The sequence below is a fragment of the Pollicipes pollicipes genome, unplaced genomic scaffold (assembly GCF_011947565.3).
Source record: "Pollicipes pollicipes isolate AB1234 unplaced genomic scaffold, Ppol_2.1 Scaffold_4295;HRSCAF=5057_pilon_pilon_pilon, whole genome shotgun sequence".
NCBI lineage: Eukaryota > Metazoa > Arthropoda > Thecostraca > Pollicipedomorpha > Pollicipedidae > Pollicipes > Pollicipes pollicipes.
Window position 1 is genome coordinate 28,284,728 of NW_023596461.1, and position 18,519 is coordinate 28,303,246.

An 18,519-nucleotide genomic window follows, 5' to 3' on the forward strand; every position below is an offset into this window, starting at 1 on the left:
GGCATGTAAGCCGGTCATTGTACCAGGGCAATAGAACGCTTTTTTGTATGCTTCGGCCAGTGAGGCATGTCGTGGTGCGTGAATCGGGAGGGCTTCTACTTACGCCCCATTTAAAATCTCACCCGGGCAACTGCGCTGCCGAAACTGTTCTGTGTTGCTGTAATTATGCCTTGTGATGCATCTCGATAGGATCAACCAGGCCGTCCTTAAATCAGATAGCAATTGTAACCGCACTCCTCGGAGATAAGCCAGAAGAATGAAGATATAGATGTATTAGTTATTCGGTAACGTGCGTTTACTGGAACTATAGTGGAAGGGAATTCAAAATTGCTTGCTGATAACAGTACTCTGTGGGTACACATAGCTTGGAAAAATATAAAGATAGCTAAAAAGAGTCTCTGGTGAAATCTTCTATCTCAAAGTGGCAAAAGCTGCTCAGGCTGAAATCAAGGGTATGTTTTGATGCACAGCAATTGTGTCTTTAATTGAAATAGCTGACATATGTAATTGCTTCGTGATTTCCTGTAAGAAGCGTGGCTGGCTGTTTCAAAAAATGAAATAAAAAATAATTGAGTGGGATCATTAGCAGGCAATTTTGAAGTCAATTCCACCATTGTTTTGCTAAGGTTATGCTGTCCAAAATATAGGCACATCCTCATTTTCATTCTGGTTTTTCTCCAAGGAATAAGGTTATTAATGTTGTCTTATATATATGAATAATGTTCCTGGTAAATGCACTTAGAAACTTATGTAAGCTATCCTTTTTAATGCACACATTTCTGTCATATTACAGGTCCAGTGTGTCAAGTATTGGCAAACAAATCATGTGAGCTGAAGTAAGCACATGACACAAGCAAGATGTCAGAAGTTCAGCTGGTGTTCTTTGATACTTTTGCACATGATACAGGAACAGTAAGTCATTAGCTGCAAGCATGGCTACTTTGGTTATGTTCCATTCTATGACCATGTTACAATTGGGGCTATCATAAAGCTTCCTCTGATCTATGGGATAGATGCTTGGCTCACAGCTCAACAGCATTGTTCACAAGGCCCAGAACTTGTACATGGTTTACCTTGGTCAAAATGGAACTGTATAGCTCTGTATGGTTTTGGACTCATTCTTTTGTGCTATGAATAAAAGAGAGGGTTTCCTTAATCAGGTAGGTTTTTAGGTTTACTAATCAGGTGGCTTATTTGCATTAGGTTAACAGATAGAGTGATGAAAATACAATCTATTGCCTCTACCATCAGATTTACAAGCATTTGTAGAGCACAAATACTATAAAAACAGGGGAAGGCATTTCAGTGAGGATATTTGTACATACCAAGTCCTGATTGTGTGGATTAAGCTGCTGAAACAATGTCACAGTGGGAATGATGACTCTCACACTGAAATGGTGGCTGGCAGTTGACTGTCTGGGGTAGCCCATATGTTGCATGACATGCAAATGGCAGATAATTTCTTGGTGGAGCATTACTTAGGCATAACAAATGCCAGGGCAGTGTTGGATAGTATGTCATTATGTTCAGTTGTGGTTTAGTCAATGTTTGCATCTTTTTTAAACTGTTTTGAAACCTCAAAGCTAAATACAGCCTATATATATATATATATATATATATATATATATATATATTTATATATATATACATATACATATATCTATATGTGGGTGTGGGTGTGGGTGTGGGTGTGCGCGTGCATGTGTGTGTGTGTGTGTGTGTGTGTGTGTGTGCCACTCATTAAAGCTAGGCATGCTACAGATGCACCTACATGGAGCTCATTCATTTTCCATAACTCATGTTAACTTCTGTGATATTGAGGCCAAGTGTATTTGGAAAGCAGGCAAAGTAAACTCAAGATGTTTGCTAAATGCCATCAAAACCAATCACTGACTTGATTCCTGGCCTATTTACAGCTAGCCAGCTGGGCAATGTAATCAGCAGATAGCTGGTGACTAATGTCAGAATTTTTCCCTTGTTATAAATGAGTAGGCAATGCATGGATGACCCCATATTGTTGATCTGTCATGGCTAAAAAATCCTTTGGGAAACATGCACTCATTCTGGATATGACTTGGGACAGTCCTACTAGGGAAATAAGATTGACATTCAGGGAAAGGAAATATTTCAGGGCAGCTTAAGCAGCCTTCTTATCTTTAAACTGGTGGTTGTAATAACATCAATTTCCACCATCATTCTCAACCTGCAGTAAAGAGGACTTGACAGCAAAAGTCAGTTGACTCATCAGGCTGCAGAAGTAGGGAACCAATGCCACAATGCCACTGAGCACCCTTCTAAAGAACAGTCCTGCCTGCCTACACACTGTGAAGAAAATGCCAAGTGAACTAAAACCATACATCTGGCATATTAATTTCAGTATTCATCCTTTCAGCCTGCCTAGCATGTAGTCTGATCACAAAGTTATCCAGTGAAATACTCAGGGACCAGTGAAAGCATCAAAAGCTTTATCTTTGTATTGCTGTTTCTTAGCTGTTTTTTGTCATGAATGCTTTTTGTAAATCACATCACACTTGGCCATTCATTGCTGTGCAAACTGAGTGTGCATAAACAAAGTTCAATGAAGCATCATGAGAAATGACAGATGTATGTTTGGTTTGTGATCTTGTTTATATCAGATGCATTCATGTGCTTCTCTGGGTGTCATAGAGAATTGAAGGAGCTGCTGTTTGGATCACCATGGAACCGCACCTGTACCCACACCACAGACTGCTGGCAGAGCTGGTGTTTGGATCACTATGGAACTGCACCTGTACCTGTACCCCAGACTGCTGGTGGAGCTGGTGTTTGGATCACCATGGAACTGTACCTGTACCCATATCCCAGACTGCTGGTGATGTGACCACTGCCAGTGTTCACACATCTGTGTAACCACAGGACCTCAACCTGGACCTGGTTAACTTCAACCGGGAGGTGTTCATCAGTGAGATCCGCATCATCCCTTTGGGGGCGCGCGTGCGGGCTGACTTCCCGGGCGGCGATCGGCTCGGGTCAGTGGGCTCAAGTGTGTTGTTGACCTGAATTGGGTGTAAATATGACCTGCACACAGATGCTTGATATCATTGTCAGCTGGGTGTTGAGGCTGCTGACATAACAGTCATGCGTGAACAAGGCCCAGCCGCCAGTTTTATTGAGCAGGGTCCGGGCAGGTCTGTCCATTGTCAGCTGTGGCCAAGTTTGGTGATGCTAGTTGTGTTATGGTGCCCTCAGATGTATCTCTGCCATAGCTGTTTGATCAGCACAGCTTGAAATCTTGCATGTTGAAGATACAACCAATGTTTGTTTGATAATGCATTAATGAGTACCCCTGGTAGATCAAAGGTTGAGAAGTATCAACAAAGGAACTTCAAAATCATGTTTATTGCTGATTGTCCTGGAATATTACTAAGCATGCAGTGGAAATGCTTTGCATGTTTGCTACCTTGTATTTGTTTGCCATGACTTTAGGCTTTATGAAAGTCATTGGTCATGCCTTACTTGACATATGTTACTCATCTCTGTGCTGCTTTCAGGGCTACCAACCCATCAGAGTTTACCCTAGACTTCTTTGTACATGACCTCAGCAAGCCAGGTGTGTCCGCTTTTCAAAAGTTGGGCAGTATCAACTATGACCAGAAAGGAAAAATACAGCTGGAATTTGATAGCAAGGTAAGACCCTTGCTGTTACCTGTGTATTGGTCTTTTTCCTATTGCTAGTTAGGGAAGTCCTCTGGATAGGCAATGTAACACCTGAAGGGAGTTTACTTTGGTTGATGCAGAGCAGTAAGCACCTTAATAGCTGAACCCAAGCGTGACTCGCGAGCCCCTTGGAGGCCTGTGCCGTCCAGCCTGCCGCGGTGGTCTGCCCTCCCCTCCCCCCCCCCCCCCTCTGACCGAGCACCTGGCCTGTGGCAGACGCCGACCGACGGTCTGGTGCTGCGCGGCTGGTACAGCACCGTCACGCTGGCCGTGTACGGCAGCCTGACGCGGCTGCGGCCGACGCCGGTGCCGGCCGCGCCCCTGCAGCCGGTGCCGGAGGCGGCAGCGGCCGCGCCCCCTCCCGGCCCCGTCACACCGGCGCCCGGCAAGGTACGCAGGCTGGCGTGGCGACGCCCACCGGCCGGCGGCCGTGCTTGGCGTCGCGGCCGATGTGGCCCGCTGGCGAGGTGCGCACGCTCACGCTCGGGTGCCGGGTGGCGTCCAGGCGGGGTATTGCTGTGAGATGATGTGATCGGTGCGTCGTCAAACTGATTAGTTAATACCACTAGGGTATTGTTGGTGGCACCATGCTGTCCACTGTGTGGAGGTTAGAATATATGAATGTAAATGTATTGACAATGCAACAGTAACGACAATGGCAATGTTACAATGACAAAAGCACCATCTTTGGGCATACTGAAGCCCTCTATGTTGTGTTCTCACTCCACAGTGTGGTTGGTCATTCCTGCAGGCACTACAGTCACGGCCTAGCGTGCAGCGGTGTTGATTCGGTGACGAGGTGTGCGTGTGTGCCTGCAGCCTGAGGGGACGTCGGGGGCCGTGTGCGAGGCGGCACGTGCCGCGCCTCAGACACCGCCCAGGTCGCCGCCGCTGGACCAGCAGGGGCCGCTGACGGCGCCCTCCTCGCCCTCGCCGAGGAAGGGTACGGCACGTGGCGCCGCTATCTCCCGCCCAACAGCGACCTCGGAGCCGTCCCACACTGACCTACTCTCTGGCCGCATAGTCATAGTCGGTTATTAAGCCTCATCCACGCGGTGGCTGTTAATATTCCAGTTAAGGGGACAGGTGGTTAATAATTTAAAAAAGTCAACTGCGATACAATGCAGTGAAGTACATGTTGATAACCTGCGGTGAATGCTCTGAGTTTCTGAAACGCATGTGGGGTGTAAGACTTTGGGTCACGTGGTCCTGGCCGTGTGTTGGTCGCCTGGGGCCAGACTTGTGCTGGGTTCTGCTTCAGCGGAATCGAATCCGGCATTGATTCATGGCATATGGCTGTGATTCTGTCTCTGAGGGAGGAGCTCAGTGTAACCTTGGGTGGACACAGATTCCTGCAAAAAAAAAAAAACACAGTTGGATGCCAGTTTAAGGCACAGCCTGTTTAAGTGGACTTGATAAAACCTGTTACACGTTGTCACATATATGTTCGTTTGAGTCGAGTCACGGACGACTTTGCACTCGCCTCCGACTCTGATCCACCACGAACACTCAGTCGAGCCGATTCATGCTTGACGCGACGAAAATCAGTTTGATTTCGGGTTGGGTTCTGACGTCACCTGGAGTCGAGCTGGCGTTTTGCCTGGTACAGCGGCGCTCCCAGCGTGTCGGACGCGGTAAGCTGGTACAGCCGGTGTCCCCTCAGCCGACGCCGAGGAGCTGCTGCACCCGCTGTCGCCGGGTGACGTGGAGGCCATCAGCGACGACGAGATCCCGGAGGTGGAGCCCGGGCAGGGCCGGCCGGCCTCCGACCAACCGCTGCCCGCCTCGCCGGCCTCGCCGGCGCCGGTGCCGGCCGTCGACACGCCTCCGCGGGTGGCCACGCCGCCGGCGACGTTGGCCGCGCCTAGCCCTCCCCCTGCCGCGCCGTCCGCCGCGCCAGCCTCAGTGCCGGCCTCGGTTCCAGCCCCGCCTCTGGCCCCCGTCCTGCCGTCGTCCCCGGCCACCGCGCCGGCCTCCGCTCCCGCCCCAGCCGCGGCGCCGGCGCTGACACCGACGCCGACGCCAACTCCGACGCCGGCGCCGGCGCCGACGCCTACGCCGGCCGCGGCGCCGGCACCGGCCGCCGCGCCGCTGCTCGACGCGGACGACGCCCTGGAGGACATCATGTCGGACGAGGAGCCGATGGACGAGATCGTCGAGTACACTGAGGAAGAGGACTGGGAGGAGGTGCTGCGTCCCTTCAACCCTGACAGCTTCCAGCTGCAGCCGCTACAGGTACGTCCGAGGTGCCGCGCGCCGTCACAGGTCTGCGCTCACAGTGACTGAACCGCGGTAACAGCAGTGCAGTGCGCCGCCCGAGTGACGTCAGTGGTGTTTCCCGTCACGCCACTCTCGCCCGTCGAGACTGCAGACACGTGCAGCGATCTGCTGACGCCGCGGACAGCTCTCCTTGCCCGTCGAGACTGCAGACACGTGCGCCGACGCCGCGGGCCGCTCTCACCCCGTCCCCGCGTGGCAGGGGGTGCGGCCGCCCTGGCTGACCCAGTTCGAGCTGGCGGCGCTCGGCGACGTGCAGTCGGAGCAGGCGGAGCGGCTGGCGCAGCTGGTGGCCGCGCACGGGGAGCGGCCAGCTGCCGAGCCGGCCGAGGCTTGGGTCGAGGACGTGGAGGCGATCGCTCCGCACCTGCCGGCCGCCCTGGCCCTGCTTCGCCGCCGCGACGGCGAAGGTGAGACGGCGGGCACGACGCGGCGAGCGCTGACCACGGGCGGGGCCGCGAGCCGCTGCCGGTGCCACCTCTGGCATGTACGTGCGCCGGCGTCTCTTTCAGCGCGCTCGCGAAATTCTTGTTGCCTTCTGGAGGCTTAAGACTGGACCACCTCACAGCCTCCAATCAATCTACAGGTGGTCGACTGCCGTCTTATGCCGGTGTTCGTCCGGTCCCTATGCGGCTCGGGTGCGGGCCGGGACGACTGGCGGTGCCGGCGCGGTGCCCCGCCGCAGACACCGCTGACGTCACGCTTGGCTCCCTCCTTGGCCGCGGCGCGCCCCCCGGGGCGTGGGCGCGCCGTCTGACCCTCGCCGTCGCCGGCCCGCAGACCCGGAGCCGGCGCTGCTCGCCTGGCTGGAGCACGGCCTCGACTTCGAGGCTGCCGTGCGCCAGCCGCAGCTGCCGTTCAAGATGCGCCACCTGAAGGCGGGCGTGCACCTGGCGCAGGCACTGTTCAGCTGCGACGCGCCACTGGCCGGTCGGCTGGTGGCGCGCGGCACGCTGGCGCGTCTGCTGGACCTCTGGGAGCGCGAGCAGATGGCTGCCTCGGTGCGGCTGATGGTGGTCACGGCGTTGGCGGCCGCCGTTCGCTGGCAGGCGGGGCTGCAGGTGGGACAGCCGGCCGGCACACCCGGCGCCGGCGCGAGAAGCCGTCAGTGGTGGCTCGGTGCAGTCGTGTCGGGTGACGGCCCAGCGCCAGCGGGGGTTTGTGCCATTGGCACGAGGAGCTTTGCATTCGCTGTTGGAGGTCGTACGTCTGGCGCTGGTGGGCTCGTCTGTTTCGCGATACGCTAGCCCCCCAGTCAGCACTGACAGCCGCAGCCGCGTGGCCGCCTCGGGACCTGTCGTACGTCTGGCGCTGGTGGGCTCGCCTGTTTCGCGGCACGCTAGCCCCCCAGTCAGCACTGGCAGCCGCAGCCGCGTGGTCGCCTCGGGACCTGTCGCGGCCGAGCCGGCGGCCCGCCGAACCCCGCCTTACAGCGTCTCAGACTTGACCGTGTCTGCCGGCAGGGTTTCGTCAGCGGGGAGAACTCCTGCTACCGCCGCGTCGTGACCATGCTCACCACCAAGATGTCGGCGCGGCTGAAGGCTGCGCTCATCAGTCTAGTGCGGAAGGTACGGCGCACCCCGTCGAGACGTGCCGCTGCGCCACCGAGCCGGCCGGCCGGTGGCGCCCGCCCGGATGAGGCAGCGACGATTCCCGGAGCAAGCCGAGCCTGCGGCGAGTCGTTAGCCACCTGGCGTCGGGTGTGATGGTGTTTGGTCGAGCCCGCGCCCATGGTCGTCTCACGCCCTCTGGTAAAGGACTGACGGAGGTGGGCGAAGTCTGCGGGACGCTTCGTCTATGTGCTGTTCAGGGTGTTAACACACTGGTTAGCGCTTCTTACCTGTGCTTCTGACCTGAGACACAAACCTGAGGCACTGGCCTGCTGACCTGAGACACTGATCTGGGACACTGGCCTGAGACGAGACACTGACCTGAGACACTGGCCTGAGATCAGACACTGACCTGAGACATTGACCTAACACGTTTACCTGAGATACTTATCTAAGACACAGATCTGGGGCACTGACCTGAGGCAGTGACCCATAACACTGATCCGTGGCGCTGACACACTGACCAAAGACACTGGCCCGAGAGACTGATTTGGAACACTGACCTGAGACAATGTCTTCGAACACTAATGTGTGGCACTGACCTGTTCCACTGACCTGTGACGCTGACCCGTGACTCTGACGGGCGGCGCTGATCCCCGACAGTGATCTGTGCCGCTGAGTGTCGTCCTGTGCGCCAGGTCCACAGCCACCGCACGGTCTCGGAGCTGGCTTCGCTGGCCGGCCGACTGGGCGCCGCCGAGCTCTCGTCGGCGGCGGCGCCCGAGCTGAGCCACACCGTCGTCAGGGTTGAGGCCTGTCTCAGCCAGGTGAGCGCCGCCGGGCTGGACTCGCGCGCCGGCGCCGCTCCAGCCGGCAGCCTGCACCAAGGGGTGTGCTGCTGTGGCGAAGACGTCGGCAAATGTACATGCGGTGACGCTCGCGAAATTGCGTTGGTATGTCTGGGCCTAGAACATGAGTGCCCAAGTAAGTGCTGCTTGGTATATTCTTGCCTGCATTTTTTAGACCGTTCGGATTAATGACGATTGGTCGGTTTGGTCGGATTGCTAAAAGTATGGTGCGGGTAGATGCTTTATGAACGGCGCACCCAATCATCACATTTCGTCAGACCAACCCGTAACGAGACAATGCTGCCAGACAGGCCATCCACATCAGCTGCGCTCCGTACCGTATACAGACTACGCTCCCCGTTGCACTGCCGCGTCGGGTGTAACGGCTCATGGCGCGCTGGTTGGCGTCTGACACCTGCGCGGCCGTGCCCGCTGCCGCCCAGGTGTGCGTTCTGCTGCGGTCAGCCGACACGCTGCTGGGACACTCGGAGCGCGCGCTGCCCGTGCAGCTGGTGTTGGAGGCGGCGCCGCCGGCCGGCCGCCCTCTGGCCGACCTAGTCTACCTGCTGCGCTGGTCTGGCCTGCTGGAGGCGCTGCTGGTGCTGCTGCAGACGCCCAGCTGCTTGGCGTCGTCCCGGCTGCTGGACGCCGCCCGCGCCCTGCTGAATGGTCAGTGCTGCGGTCTGCCGCGCGCCGGCCCCCCGGCTGGCGCCGACGCCGAATGGCTGAGGCGGTCGGTGCCCCCTCCCCCGCCCCAACACCAGTGAGCAGCGTGGCGGCACCTGCTGCGACCGGCTGTGTAGCTGGGGCCGTGTGGTTGGGTCAGCTGCCACGACTGGGGCGTCGGGGCGCTGCCGATCGGCGCCGTGCAGTGTGCTGCCCGGGCAGCGAACTGCCGGGCTGTCAGACGTGACCAGCTGGAGTGTGACGTGTCGTGATTCACGTGCATACGCTGTCTCGGCCGGAGACCCGCCGGCTGACGTTGGCCGTGCGCCGCAGAGCTGGCCGGCTCGGCTGAGGGTCTGCTGCTGCTGGCGGCGGCGCCCGAGGTGACCGGCCCCCTGCTGCGGCTGCTGACCAGCCTGGCGCCGCTTGAGGACGGCGGCGACGAGCCGCACCCGCTCGACCAGACTGGCGCCTGGCTGCTGCACTGCCTGCAGGCGCTCCAGCTGCTCGGCGCACTGCAGGCGGCCGCGCGCGACGAGAGCAAACAGGTCGGCAGGCGGGACGGCGGGAGGCCCAGGTGGCTCGCGGGCATCGTGTTGCTTCCGTTTCGCTATGTCGCTTGTGGGAGGGTGTTGACAGGGGGCCACGCAGACTAGCAGGCTGACCTGCGCCGTCCATCCAACAGGTGTCAGCGCTGCACGCGCTCACCTGCCTGTCGGGCGGTGTGCGCGGCCGGGCGGCGCTGGTGCACGTGCTCAGCCGCGGCGAACTGCTGTGGCCGCTGGTGGAGGCGCTGCGCGCCGCCGAGCGCGGCACAGCCGTGGCCGAGTACTGTGCCGAGCTGCTGCTGGTCGTGCTGCGCGGCGCCGAGCACGTGCCGGCGGCGGCGCGGCTGGCCGAGCGCGCGCGCGCCGAGCCCGAGCTGGCGGCGCGGCTCGGCGCCGCCGCCGACTGGTTGGCGCCGCTGGCCGAGCTCGGCGCGCGTCCCGACCGCGTGGCGGCACTCTGCCAGCTGGCACGCGAACAGGCCGAGCGCTCCGAACTGCTGCCGCCGCCGCTGGTGGCCGCGCTCCGACTCCTGGCGCATGCCGCCGTGCCGCCGCCGGACGCGGCCGGAGCCGCGCCGTCCGTGCGCGAGCTGCGCTACCGGTACGCGCTGACGCAGCTGTACTCGGCCGACGGTATGGAGCTGGTGCTGACTGTGCTGCGCCGCGTCACTGAGGCGTACGGCCAGCCCGCCGTGCACGCGCCGGCGCTGGCCGGCCAGCAGGGGCTGGCGCTATGTGCGCTGCTGCGGCCGGCGGCGGCGCTGCTGCGCCAGATGCTGGCGCTGGCCGTGGAAGCACGCGGCGCCGAGTTCCAAGACCTGACTTCGGTAGCGCCGCTCGTCGATACGTACCTGCTGCTGTGGGCCGTGCCGTCGGGCGCGGCCGCCGCCAGCTTGGCGCAGCGCGTGCAGGCGGACGTGGTCGGCGCGCTACTGGCGTTCACGCAGCCGGACGTGGCCGTCACGTCCGAGGCAGCCGTGCAGCAGAGCGCCTGGACGCGCATGGTGTCGGAGGTGCTGGAGGCGGCTGTGCGCGCGCCGCACACCCTGCTGCCGACACTGGGTCTGCTGTCGGAGCTGTTGCCGCTGCCGCTGCCGCTGCAGACGGCGCGGCCGCTCGGCGAGACGGAGGCGGCGGCGGCGCTGGAGCTGCGACGGCTCTGGGCGGCACACCTGCTCACCACCGGCGACCAGGTGCGCGCGCTGGCTGTGCTGCTCTGCCAGACGTGCTGCGCACCGCTGCTGCAGGCGGCGCGCAGTCTGCTGGTGCAGCTGGCCGACCTGTCGCCGACGGCGGCGCTGCTCGTCACGTCGGCCCTGCTGGAGGCCGTGCAGGGCACGCTGAGCAGCCCGCCCGGCGGCCTGCCGCACGCGCTCAACCTGCTGGCCGGCCTCGTCACGCACCCGTGCATCAAGGCGGCTGTGCTGTGGCTGCTGAGTGACGCGCACGGCCCGCTGCTGGCGCGCCTGCTCGGCCTGCTGACGGCGCGACCGGCCGGCCTCGCCGCCGCCGAGCACCTGCAAGCGCAGGAGTGGCTCGTCTCCACTCTGCACGCGCTCTGCGACCAGGAGGTGAATATGGCGGCCGGGCGCGAGCGCGAGCCGGGCGGCGAGCCGGCGGCCGGCGCGCTGCCGCCGCTGCCGCTGCTCTCGGCTATCACGGACAGCCTGATGGCGCACCTGAGCAGCGCCGACGCCGGCTTCGGCTCGCTCCTGCTGGCCGTGCGCACGCTGGTCATTCTTACCGAGCACAAGCGCGGCGTTCACAGGATCAAGAGGTGGGTCAGCTGTGCCTGGCCGAAAGGCTTTGCGTGCGAGGTTGTAGCTGGGGAATGTGGGCGCTGTATGGCCGTGCAATAGATGCGCCCTAAAGGTCATTTAATCAACCTAAGTGGCTAAATGAATTGATCGATTGGTGTCGAAGCTCTAATGGAATGCGCGTTAGTTCTTCGCTAATGTTTCGGTAGGCGTTATGTGTTCTTCCCAGTTTAACGGTTTAACGATGGTTTACTCAGAGAAAGCATGCCGGACGAACTTTCGGTAGATGCACTATTGCACAGTCTTTCGCGCAAGAAGTGGCCATCCGCCTTCCTCTTGTCTCTGCGTGTGAGCGTCGCTGGCAGCTGTCATTGCCGCTCGAGCAGCCGCGTCCCGCCGACCCAGCTGACGCGTGCGCGCGCGCGCCCGGCAGCGGCCTGGCGCACCACCCGGGCGGCCTGCAGGCGCTCATCAGTCGGCTGTCGACCGAGTTCAGCCGTGACAACAGCGACTGCATGGCCACCGTGCAGGCGACGCTGGAGCTGGTGCGGCTGCTGGCTGAGCCGCAGTCGGCGGCGGCGCTCAGCGCGCCCCAGCTGGCCGCCGCGCTGCGCTGGTCCGAGCAGGGCGAGGAGGCCGGCGAGCTGGTCGACCCGCCGCTGCGCGTGCTCGAGCGCAAGATCCAGCAGGTGGGTGACCGGTCGCGCGCCGCCGGCACTGCGGCCGTATCGCGTCCGGCTAGCAAAACGGTCAAAGCCATAACAAGTACATGAATGCACCGAAATCGAATAGAGACAAGTGAAGCGTCATCAGTAAAAGGGAACGTGAAGGTAATTAAGGTTGAATGATGGGAGACGCTTCGTTCAAGGCTGTCCTTGACTTTGTCCTTGATGTCCCTGAACCGCGCCCTGTGTGACCCGAACCGTGCCCTATGTGACCTGAACCGCGCCCTGTGTGACCTGAGCCGTGCCCTGTGTGACCTGAACCTGCTCTGTGTGACCTGAACCACGCCGTGTGGCCTGAACCGCGCCCTGTGTGACCTAAACCGTGCCCTATGTGACCCGAACCGCGCCCTGTGTGACCTGAACCGCGCCCTATGTGACCTGAACCGCGCCCTGTGTGACCTGAACCGCGCCCTGTGTGACCTGAACCGCGCCCTGTGTGACCTAACCGTGCCCTATGTGACCTGAACCGCGCCCTGTGTGACCTGAACTGTGCCCTGTGTGACCTGAGCCATGCCTGGTGACCTGACCCGGGCCGCGCCGGCCGGCGGCAGGAGGTGTGCGGTGAGGACGAGGAGCTGGACGCGCTGCGGGATGGCTTCGCCGAAGTGATCCGCCAGCTGGACGGCGTGGAGGAGGTGCCGGATACGGTGGAGCCGGGCGAGCCGCCGCCAGAGGGCCGGCCGCCGCCCAGCCTGACGCAGCTTTACGAGCAGCGGCCTGTCTGGGCGCTGGGCGAGGACGACATACCCGCCTACTGGCTCCAGCAGGGCGTCGACGAGGAGATGGACCACGACGATGACCTGGTGAGGGCGGCGGACAGGACCCTACGGCTGATCCGGGCGCGCGGTTTCGTGGGCGGTGCCCCCGGCTCAGACATGCTCCTGCACCGCTCACAGCTGTCGGTCGGCTGGTGGGCGGCTGTATCGTTCTGGCCGCTTTCTTTGCAAGTTGTGTGCGGCGATGGTACGCTTGTCGCTGTCCAACCGGCTTCTGTTCAGCCACGGACCAGCCGCCGTGGCTGTGGTCGGCTGGCCCGCCCTGTAACTGCGCACGCTGCGGTCGGTGCGTGGCGCCCCTGCCGGCCTGCGCCGGCGCCGCGTCCCGGCCGTGCTCGTGACTCGCGCTCACTGGCGGCGCGCGGCCACAGGTGAGCGCCAACCTGATGGCGCTGACGCGCGAGCTGCTGCCGGGCGTGGAGCTGACGGCCGAGCTGGGCCGGCTGCTGCGGGGCCGGGACGGGGCCGACCCGCGGCCCGGCACCAAGGGCGCCCTGCCCGCCTCGCTGCTGCCCGGCTCCCGCGACCGCGGACACTTCAGTGAGTATGGCTCGCCCCGCCCGCCCGCCCGCCCGCTGCTGTGAAGCGTCACCGCAGTCGGGGAGTGGCCCATACCCGGATAACGCGGGATGGCAAGTGGCTGGCAAGAGGCTGCCGCTGTGTCGGGGTGGAGAGTGTCGAACGACGTTCTGTTGCTACCAGTTTGATATTTGTGTTGGGGTGAAGGAACACGAATTTTCGTCAATATTAATTGCGTCTGCGGACCACGCACGCCAGAGCGCGAATCTTGGTTAACGTCAGCTGCGTGTGTGGACCCCGGCTGCCGAGCGAGCCGGAGCTGGCGGCCGCCGACGCTGGCTGTCGCCCGGTGTCGGCTGTGTCGTCCGATGGACGGCCACCGCACCCTCCGCTTGCCTCCGCGTGAGCGTGCTCCCGAGCTGACATCGCCCCGGCGCGCCAGGTCTGCCGGCGCGTGGCCGCGGCTTCGGCCGGCCCGTGCCGCGCGGCGACCACTTCCGCTCCCGGCCGCCCAACACCTCGCGGCCGCCGTCACTGCACGTGGACGACTTTGTGGCACTGGAGAAGCGCGGCGAGCACCCGACCGGCCCCACCGGCTACAATAACGTGCCGCGCGCGCCGGCGCGAGGACGGGTACGTGGCCCAGCCGAGCCTGCCCCCCGCCCCGCCGCCGTCGGCAGCTGCAGCGCTAGCTGGTGGCTTAACTTGTGTTCGTTTTTATGATCAGCAGCTGGTCGGCTGTTGGGTATTGTATTCTTATCTGTAGTCGGTTCAGCGCCGGTTTTGTGCCTTGGAATGTGCGGTTGTTCGCCCTGTCATTTGGTTACTGTGATGACGACAAACTATGCGGACAGACAGAAGGTCTGCAAGGGCATCGCCTTGCAGACGGGCGTCCGCGAGGCGTCCCCCGCCATTCTCGAGCACGCGACATGGGACTGCGGTGATCGCGCTTGCCGCGATCACACACTGATGTGGTGTCCCTTCCGGACAGGAGGGTTGATCACAGGCATGTTTGGATTCTAGATGCATGATCTCAACAGGATGTGCTCTGGCAACGTATCCAGGTCTTTCCTGCGCCCACGGTGTCCTGATCTGCTGTCTTGTGCCTCCAGGGCTCTGGCAGGTCACGGGCCAGGTCGCGAGGAGCCTTCGACAGGGCACGTGGCGGCTTCTCAGAGTTCCGAGGTGGCAGGAACCGCGGTGAGTCAAGGCTCTGTCTCGAACTGACGTCGATCGTCGCTCAGAACTAATCGTGATCCATTGAATCACGTTCGGTCTGGAGCTTGTTAACAAAATGTATGCGGACGTGACGACGCGCATGCCGAGCAGCAAACCCTGTCATGTGTACTATGAACCCCCAGTCCAAGCCGGGAATCCAAGGATTTGTACAACTTCATTTCAACGGAGACCCTTTTTGTTCAGCGCTCGACCTCGTTCACCTTGGTTAACGCTTCTGGTTCTTGTTTAGACCAGGCTGCTGATGTGTAATGACTGTTACATACATGCCACATGGTACACCCAACCCCGGGAAGGCTGGTTGTGCCGCTGCTCACTGGCTTAGGTCAGATATTATTGACCCGTGACTGTCATTGCTAGATCGCGTGGCGTTTTGGTTTTCGTAGAGATATGAACGGCTCATACTGCTAACGTGTAGCATCGCTATCGCTACTAAAAGGTCTTCCATAGCAAGGCCCGTAGTTGAGTGTGTGGATACACATCTCGAAGAGCACATACAGTATGCCACGTGCAAACGTTAGAGTGACCTGGTGGCCATCTGAGCCACGCTGGCAGTGCTGGCCGGCCGCCTGACGGGCCTCTCGCTCTCCGGCAGGAGGCGGACCGTCGGCGCGCGGCGGCGGCGGCGGCGGTGGCGGTGGTGGTGGTGGCGCCGGTACTGACGGCTACCGTAGCAGTCCGGCCCGGTACCGCGGCGACGCCCGCCACGAGGACCGCTTCGGCGCCGCTGCGGGTGGTGGTGGCGGCGGTAGCGGCTTTCGCGGTGGTCGGCGCGGCGGCGGCGGGGGCGGCGGCGGCGCCGGGCCACCCTATGGCGGCCGCTTTGACAAGCGGGACCGCTTCGGCTTGGGCCGCGAGCGAGGCGGGAAGCACTATCGCGCGTTTGGCCGGTAGATGGTGCTGCGGTCCGAGTGCACTCGCGCACATAGTTGTAACTGTGCAGGTGCTCCGTGCCATCCCGGAAGGCCGCTAGTAGGCCACGGACATGGGTTTCATAGCCTGCCTACATGGTACCCCATTTTGTGATGACATTTGGGCGAGGCTGCGTCGTGCACCATTGTACAAACTGCAAATGTGATGTGCACTAGTTGTGAATACACATGACCTACGTGGTGACAGGCATAGTGCACAGCTCTCCAGTTTAGATCCAAATATTTGAGCAGGAGGTGCAGTTCCTATTTCAATCAACAGTGCTTAATATTGCATTGCATAATATTGCAATGGTTCGGCAAAAACGGAAGCTTCGCTGCCTCAAGTCTGGGGCAGCGGTACTGAGCCCGTAAGGTAGCAGCACTGGGCACGGGTTCCAGGCCAGGCGACTGGCTTACTGCTTGGCGTGCCTGGTATGGAAAGGCTGGTTGGCAAACGCCGCTCTGGCCCGGGGCCACTATGCCATATTTCATCCAGTTCTCAGGAGTTAGAACTCCGCAGGACCTGATAACGGCTGGAGGGTAGCTGGCCGAAACGCGTGCGTGGTAACGCGCCAGGCGGGGACGATAGTCGGAACAGCCATTCCAATCGTGATACTGGAAGATTATTCTACCACCGAGGGTCACCACCATAATGGGTCGTCAACACGCTCCTTTGGTAAGGGATATGGCAGTTGCGTTGCTGGTGTTAGTGACCAACCCGTCGCTAACTATGGTCGTAATACATTAACAAACGCGATCTACATAATTACATTTCATACGCAGCCGCGACAAAATATTGTGACTTTTCAATGTGGTCTCCCGTGCGAGGCTCTCGTGTCTTCTCGCACGGGGGCGTTTTTTCTGCTGATGGGGGCTTAAAGGGCGATAAAGCGTCGTGATATCCCGTACTTACATGCGTTAGCTGGTGAACGGCAGGTACGTAAGTGGCTCATGAAGAATTTGTTGACCTTTATTTTAAATGCTGCTCGTGTTTGGTGTCTTGAAGGCCGTAATGATGTTTTTTATTGATATATTAGGAAGGTGCATGACCACATATTGCATGATGTTGAACTTCCCCAGTGTGTACCCTTGCATTTTCGTAGCTTACTACTTTCGCACCTGCCTAGTGGATGGAGGGAATATTCTATGTCATGGTTTTTGTATGTCATGATTGAGTTTTACTGCAATAGGGAAAGTGGTAATCCTATGTCAAGTCAAAGGTTGTAAGTTTTGGCCTGACTTTAAGATGGGTTGACCAACAGTCTATAACTAAGCTACTCAACCAACATGTATTAGCATTGGAGGCCAGTTATTTACAAAGTGTTTTTGGGTGCTGACCTGATTTAGTTTGGTAGTGGGTTTGGATTGTTATGTGACTTGCAATGCCATTTCAGTGAGTGCATAGATCCAGTCATTTTTTGTTCTATTATGGTACATTCATGTGCCATGTGTATCACATTCTGATCCTGATATCAACTCCTGGTTTGTGTTGTTTCAATCAATATACTGGTTGGCATATGACCACCTGATGATGTATCCCCAGTTTGATTTCCAATAACCAACATAAACCAAGTGTCATTGTGGGCATGCCACAGGTTGGACATCTACCATCAATAAGTGACCACCAGTCTGCCATCTAGAATGGGTATGCCATGGGCTGATTCTGCATACAGCAGTTGCTTAATTTTTGCAAAGAAGCTTTACAGCCATTGGTTAGAAATGAATTAAGCATGAAGACACTTTCCCTTGTTTCCACAAAGCTGTTCATTCACCCATACAATGTGTATCAACTGTATGGGACAAAGCATGTAGCTGCACAAATTTCTATTTGTTGCCAAGCTACAAAATGTTGCTAAGCCCCTTCTTACAATCAGCAAAAAGCATGTGTTATGATATATGTGTTATCCAGGTATGGGTCTCAGAATTTGACCACTTTGTGGTTTCCATGGGCTCTCCCTGTGTCAAAAAACATCTGCCACTGTGAAGACTGAAGTAGTTTCATTTATATGTAATTTTTGCATTGCAAGATAGGAAATCATTTTATTTTTCAAGTGGTGTATGATTTAGGTCTCTTGCCAGTTGTTTCTGGCCATGACATCAAAATATCAAAAAGACAAAAAAGAAAATGCTCTCCTGAACAAAAATGAAAAAGCCAGTTATGAGTTTTTGACTTTTGACAACAGATATGACACTAGAAGTGTGCAATCCAGTGTGTCAAAGTGCATGCAATTCTGTTTTAGCACCTTCATAGCATGGATGGTTTTGATGAAGGAAGATGTACTTATGCTTTACTTTCATCATGTTGGGCAGCTTTAAATCAAACAAGTAGCTGGAGGATCAAGCCAGCTGCTGGTTGTATCTATCAGAGATCACTTACACTCATACTCAGGTACATTAATCTGGGCAATTTCACCCAACCTTTCTGTCATCATCCTGACTTTGCTCCAGCTCATTTACTTCTATATAGCAGTGCATACCTCTGAGGCCTTCTCACCATCTGTTACAGCCGATCACAATGTTCATCAAGGAAGGGATAGGCCAGCTGTTTATTGTTCAGTGAGCCCATTTTATCAACATCTCCCTCTCCAGATGTCAGCTCCGAGTGGAACTCAGATGCGTGGGCTGTATCGCGGCCTGCTTCGCTACGGCCAGACTCTGCAGCTCACTGACAAGGGCTACTTCTATCGGAGGGTGCGCAGCGAGTTTGACAAGTCCCGGCACGTCGAAAGCACAGAGCAGCGACGCTTCCTGTTTGAGGTGACTAGGCCTGTTACATTGCACTGGCTGCTCCCTGTGCCATTGCATGGATAGGCAGTTACGGCACTAGGTCAGGACATTAATTTTTTGCGAAGCATATCGTGGTCGTATGCCCGCAATTGCCCCTTCAATCTAGTCGAAAATGTGTCGTGCCAGCCACTGGGTTGGTGCCATGTTCACTCACAGAATTCATTGTTTTTCCTTACCACCTCAACCAACGCCGAAGAGATGACTCCAAAGCCTTTCGTGGGGG

At 58.4% G+C, this 18,519-nt stretch overlaps 1 protein-coding gene across 1 annotated transcript in view; it reads left to right on the top strand.

Annotated features, from left to right (window-relative positions):
• The window catches only part of vir (VIR_N domain-containing protein), an 18,702-nt gene continuing 183 nt past the window's right edge, over positions 1–18,519 (top strand). The window contains exons 1-24 of the mRNA XM_037220431.1: positions 1–74; positions 794–912; positions 2,896–3,008; positions 3,531–3,666; positions 3,913–4,026; positions 4,516–4,639; positions 5,360–5,433; positions 5,782–5,931; positions 6,176–6,383; positions 6,754–7,034; positions 7,437–7,541; positions 8,222–8,350; positions 8,815–9,040; positions 9,371–9,420; positions 9,723–9,890; positions 10,050–11,362; positions 11,776–11,932; positions 11,969–12,031; positions 12,619–12,870; positions 13,215–13,259; positions 13,843–13,995; positions 14,475–14,562; positions 15,194–15,327; positions 18,162–18,266. Coding sequence (XP_037076326.1) covers positions 859–912; positions 2,896–3,008; positions 3,531–3,666; positions 3,913–4,026; positions 4,516–4,639; positions 5,360–5,433; positions 5,782–5,931; positions 6,176–6,383; positions 6,754–7,034; positions 7,437–7,541; positions 8,222–8,350; positions 8,815–9,040; positions 9,371–9,420; positions 9,723–9,890; positions 10,050–11,362; positions 11,776–11,932; positions 11,969–12,031; positions 12,619–12,870; positions 13,215–13,259; positions 13,843–13,995; positions 14,475–14,562; positions 15,194–15,327; positions 18,162–18,266 — 4,242 coding nt within the window. The 5' untranslated portion in view covers positions 1–74; positions 794–858. The remainder of the gene's footprint in view (positions 75–793; positions 913–2,895; positions 3,009–3,530; positions 3,667–3,912; positions 4,027–4,515; positions 4,640–5,359; positions 5,434–5,781; positions 5,932–6,175; positions 6,384–6,753; positions 7,035–7,436; positions 7,542–8,221; positions 8,351–8,814; positions 9,041–9,370; positions 9,421–9,722; positions 9,891–10,049; positions 11,363–11,775; positions 11,933–11,968; positions 12,032–12,618; positions 12,871–13,214; positions 13,260–13,842; positions 13,996–14,474; positions 14,563–15,193; positions 15,328–18,161; positions 18,267–18,519) is intronic.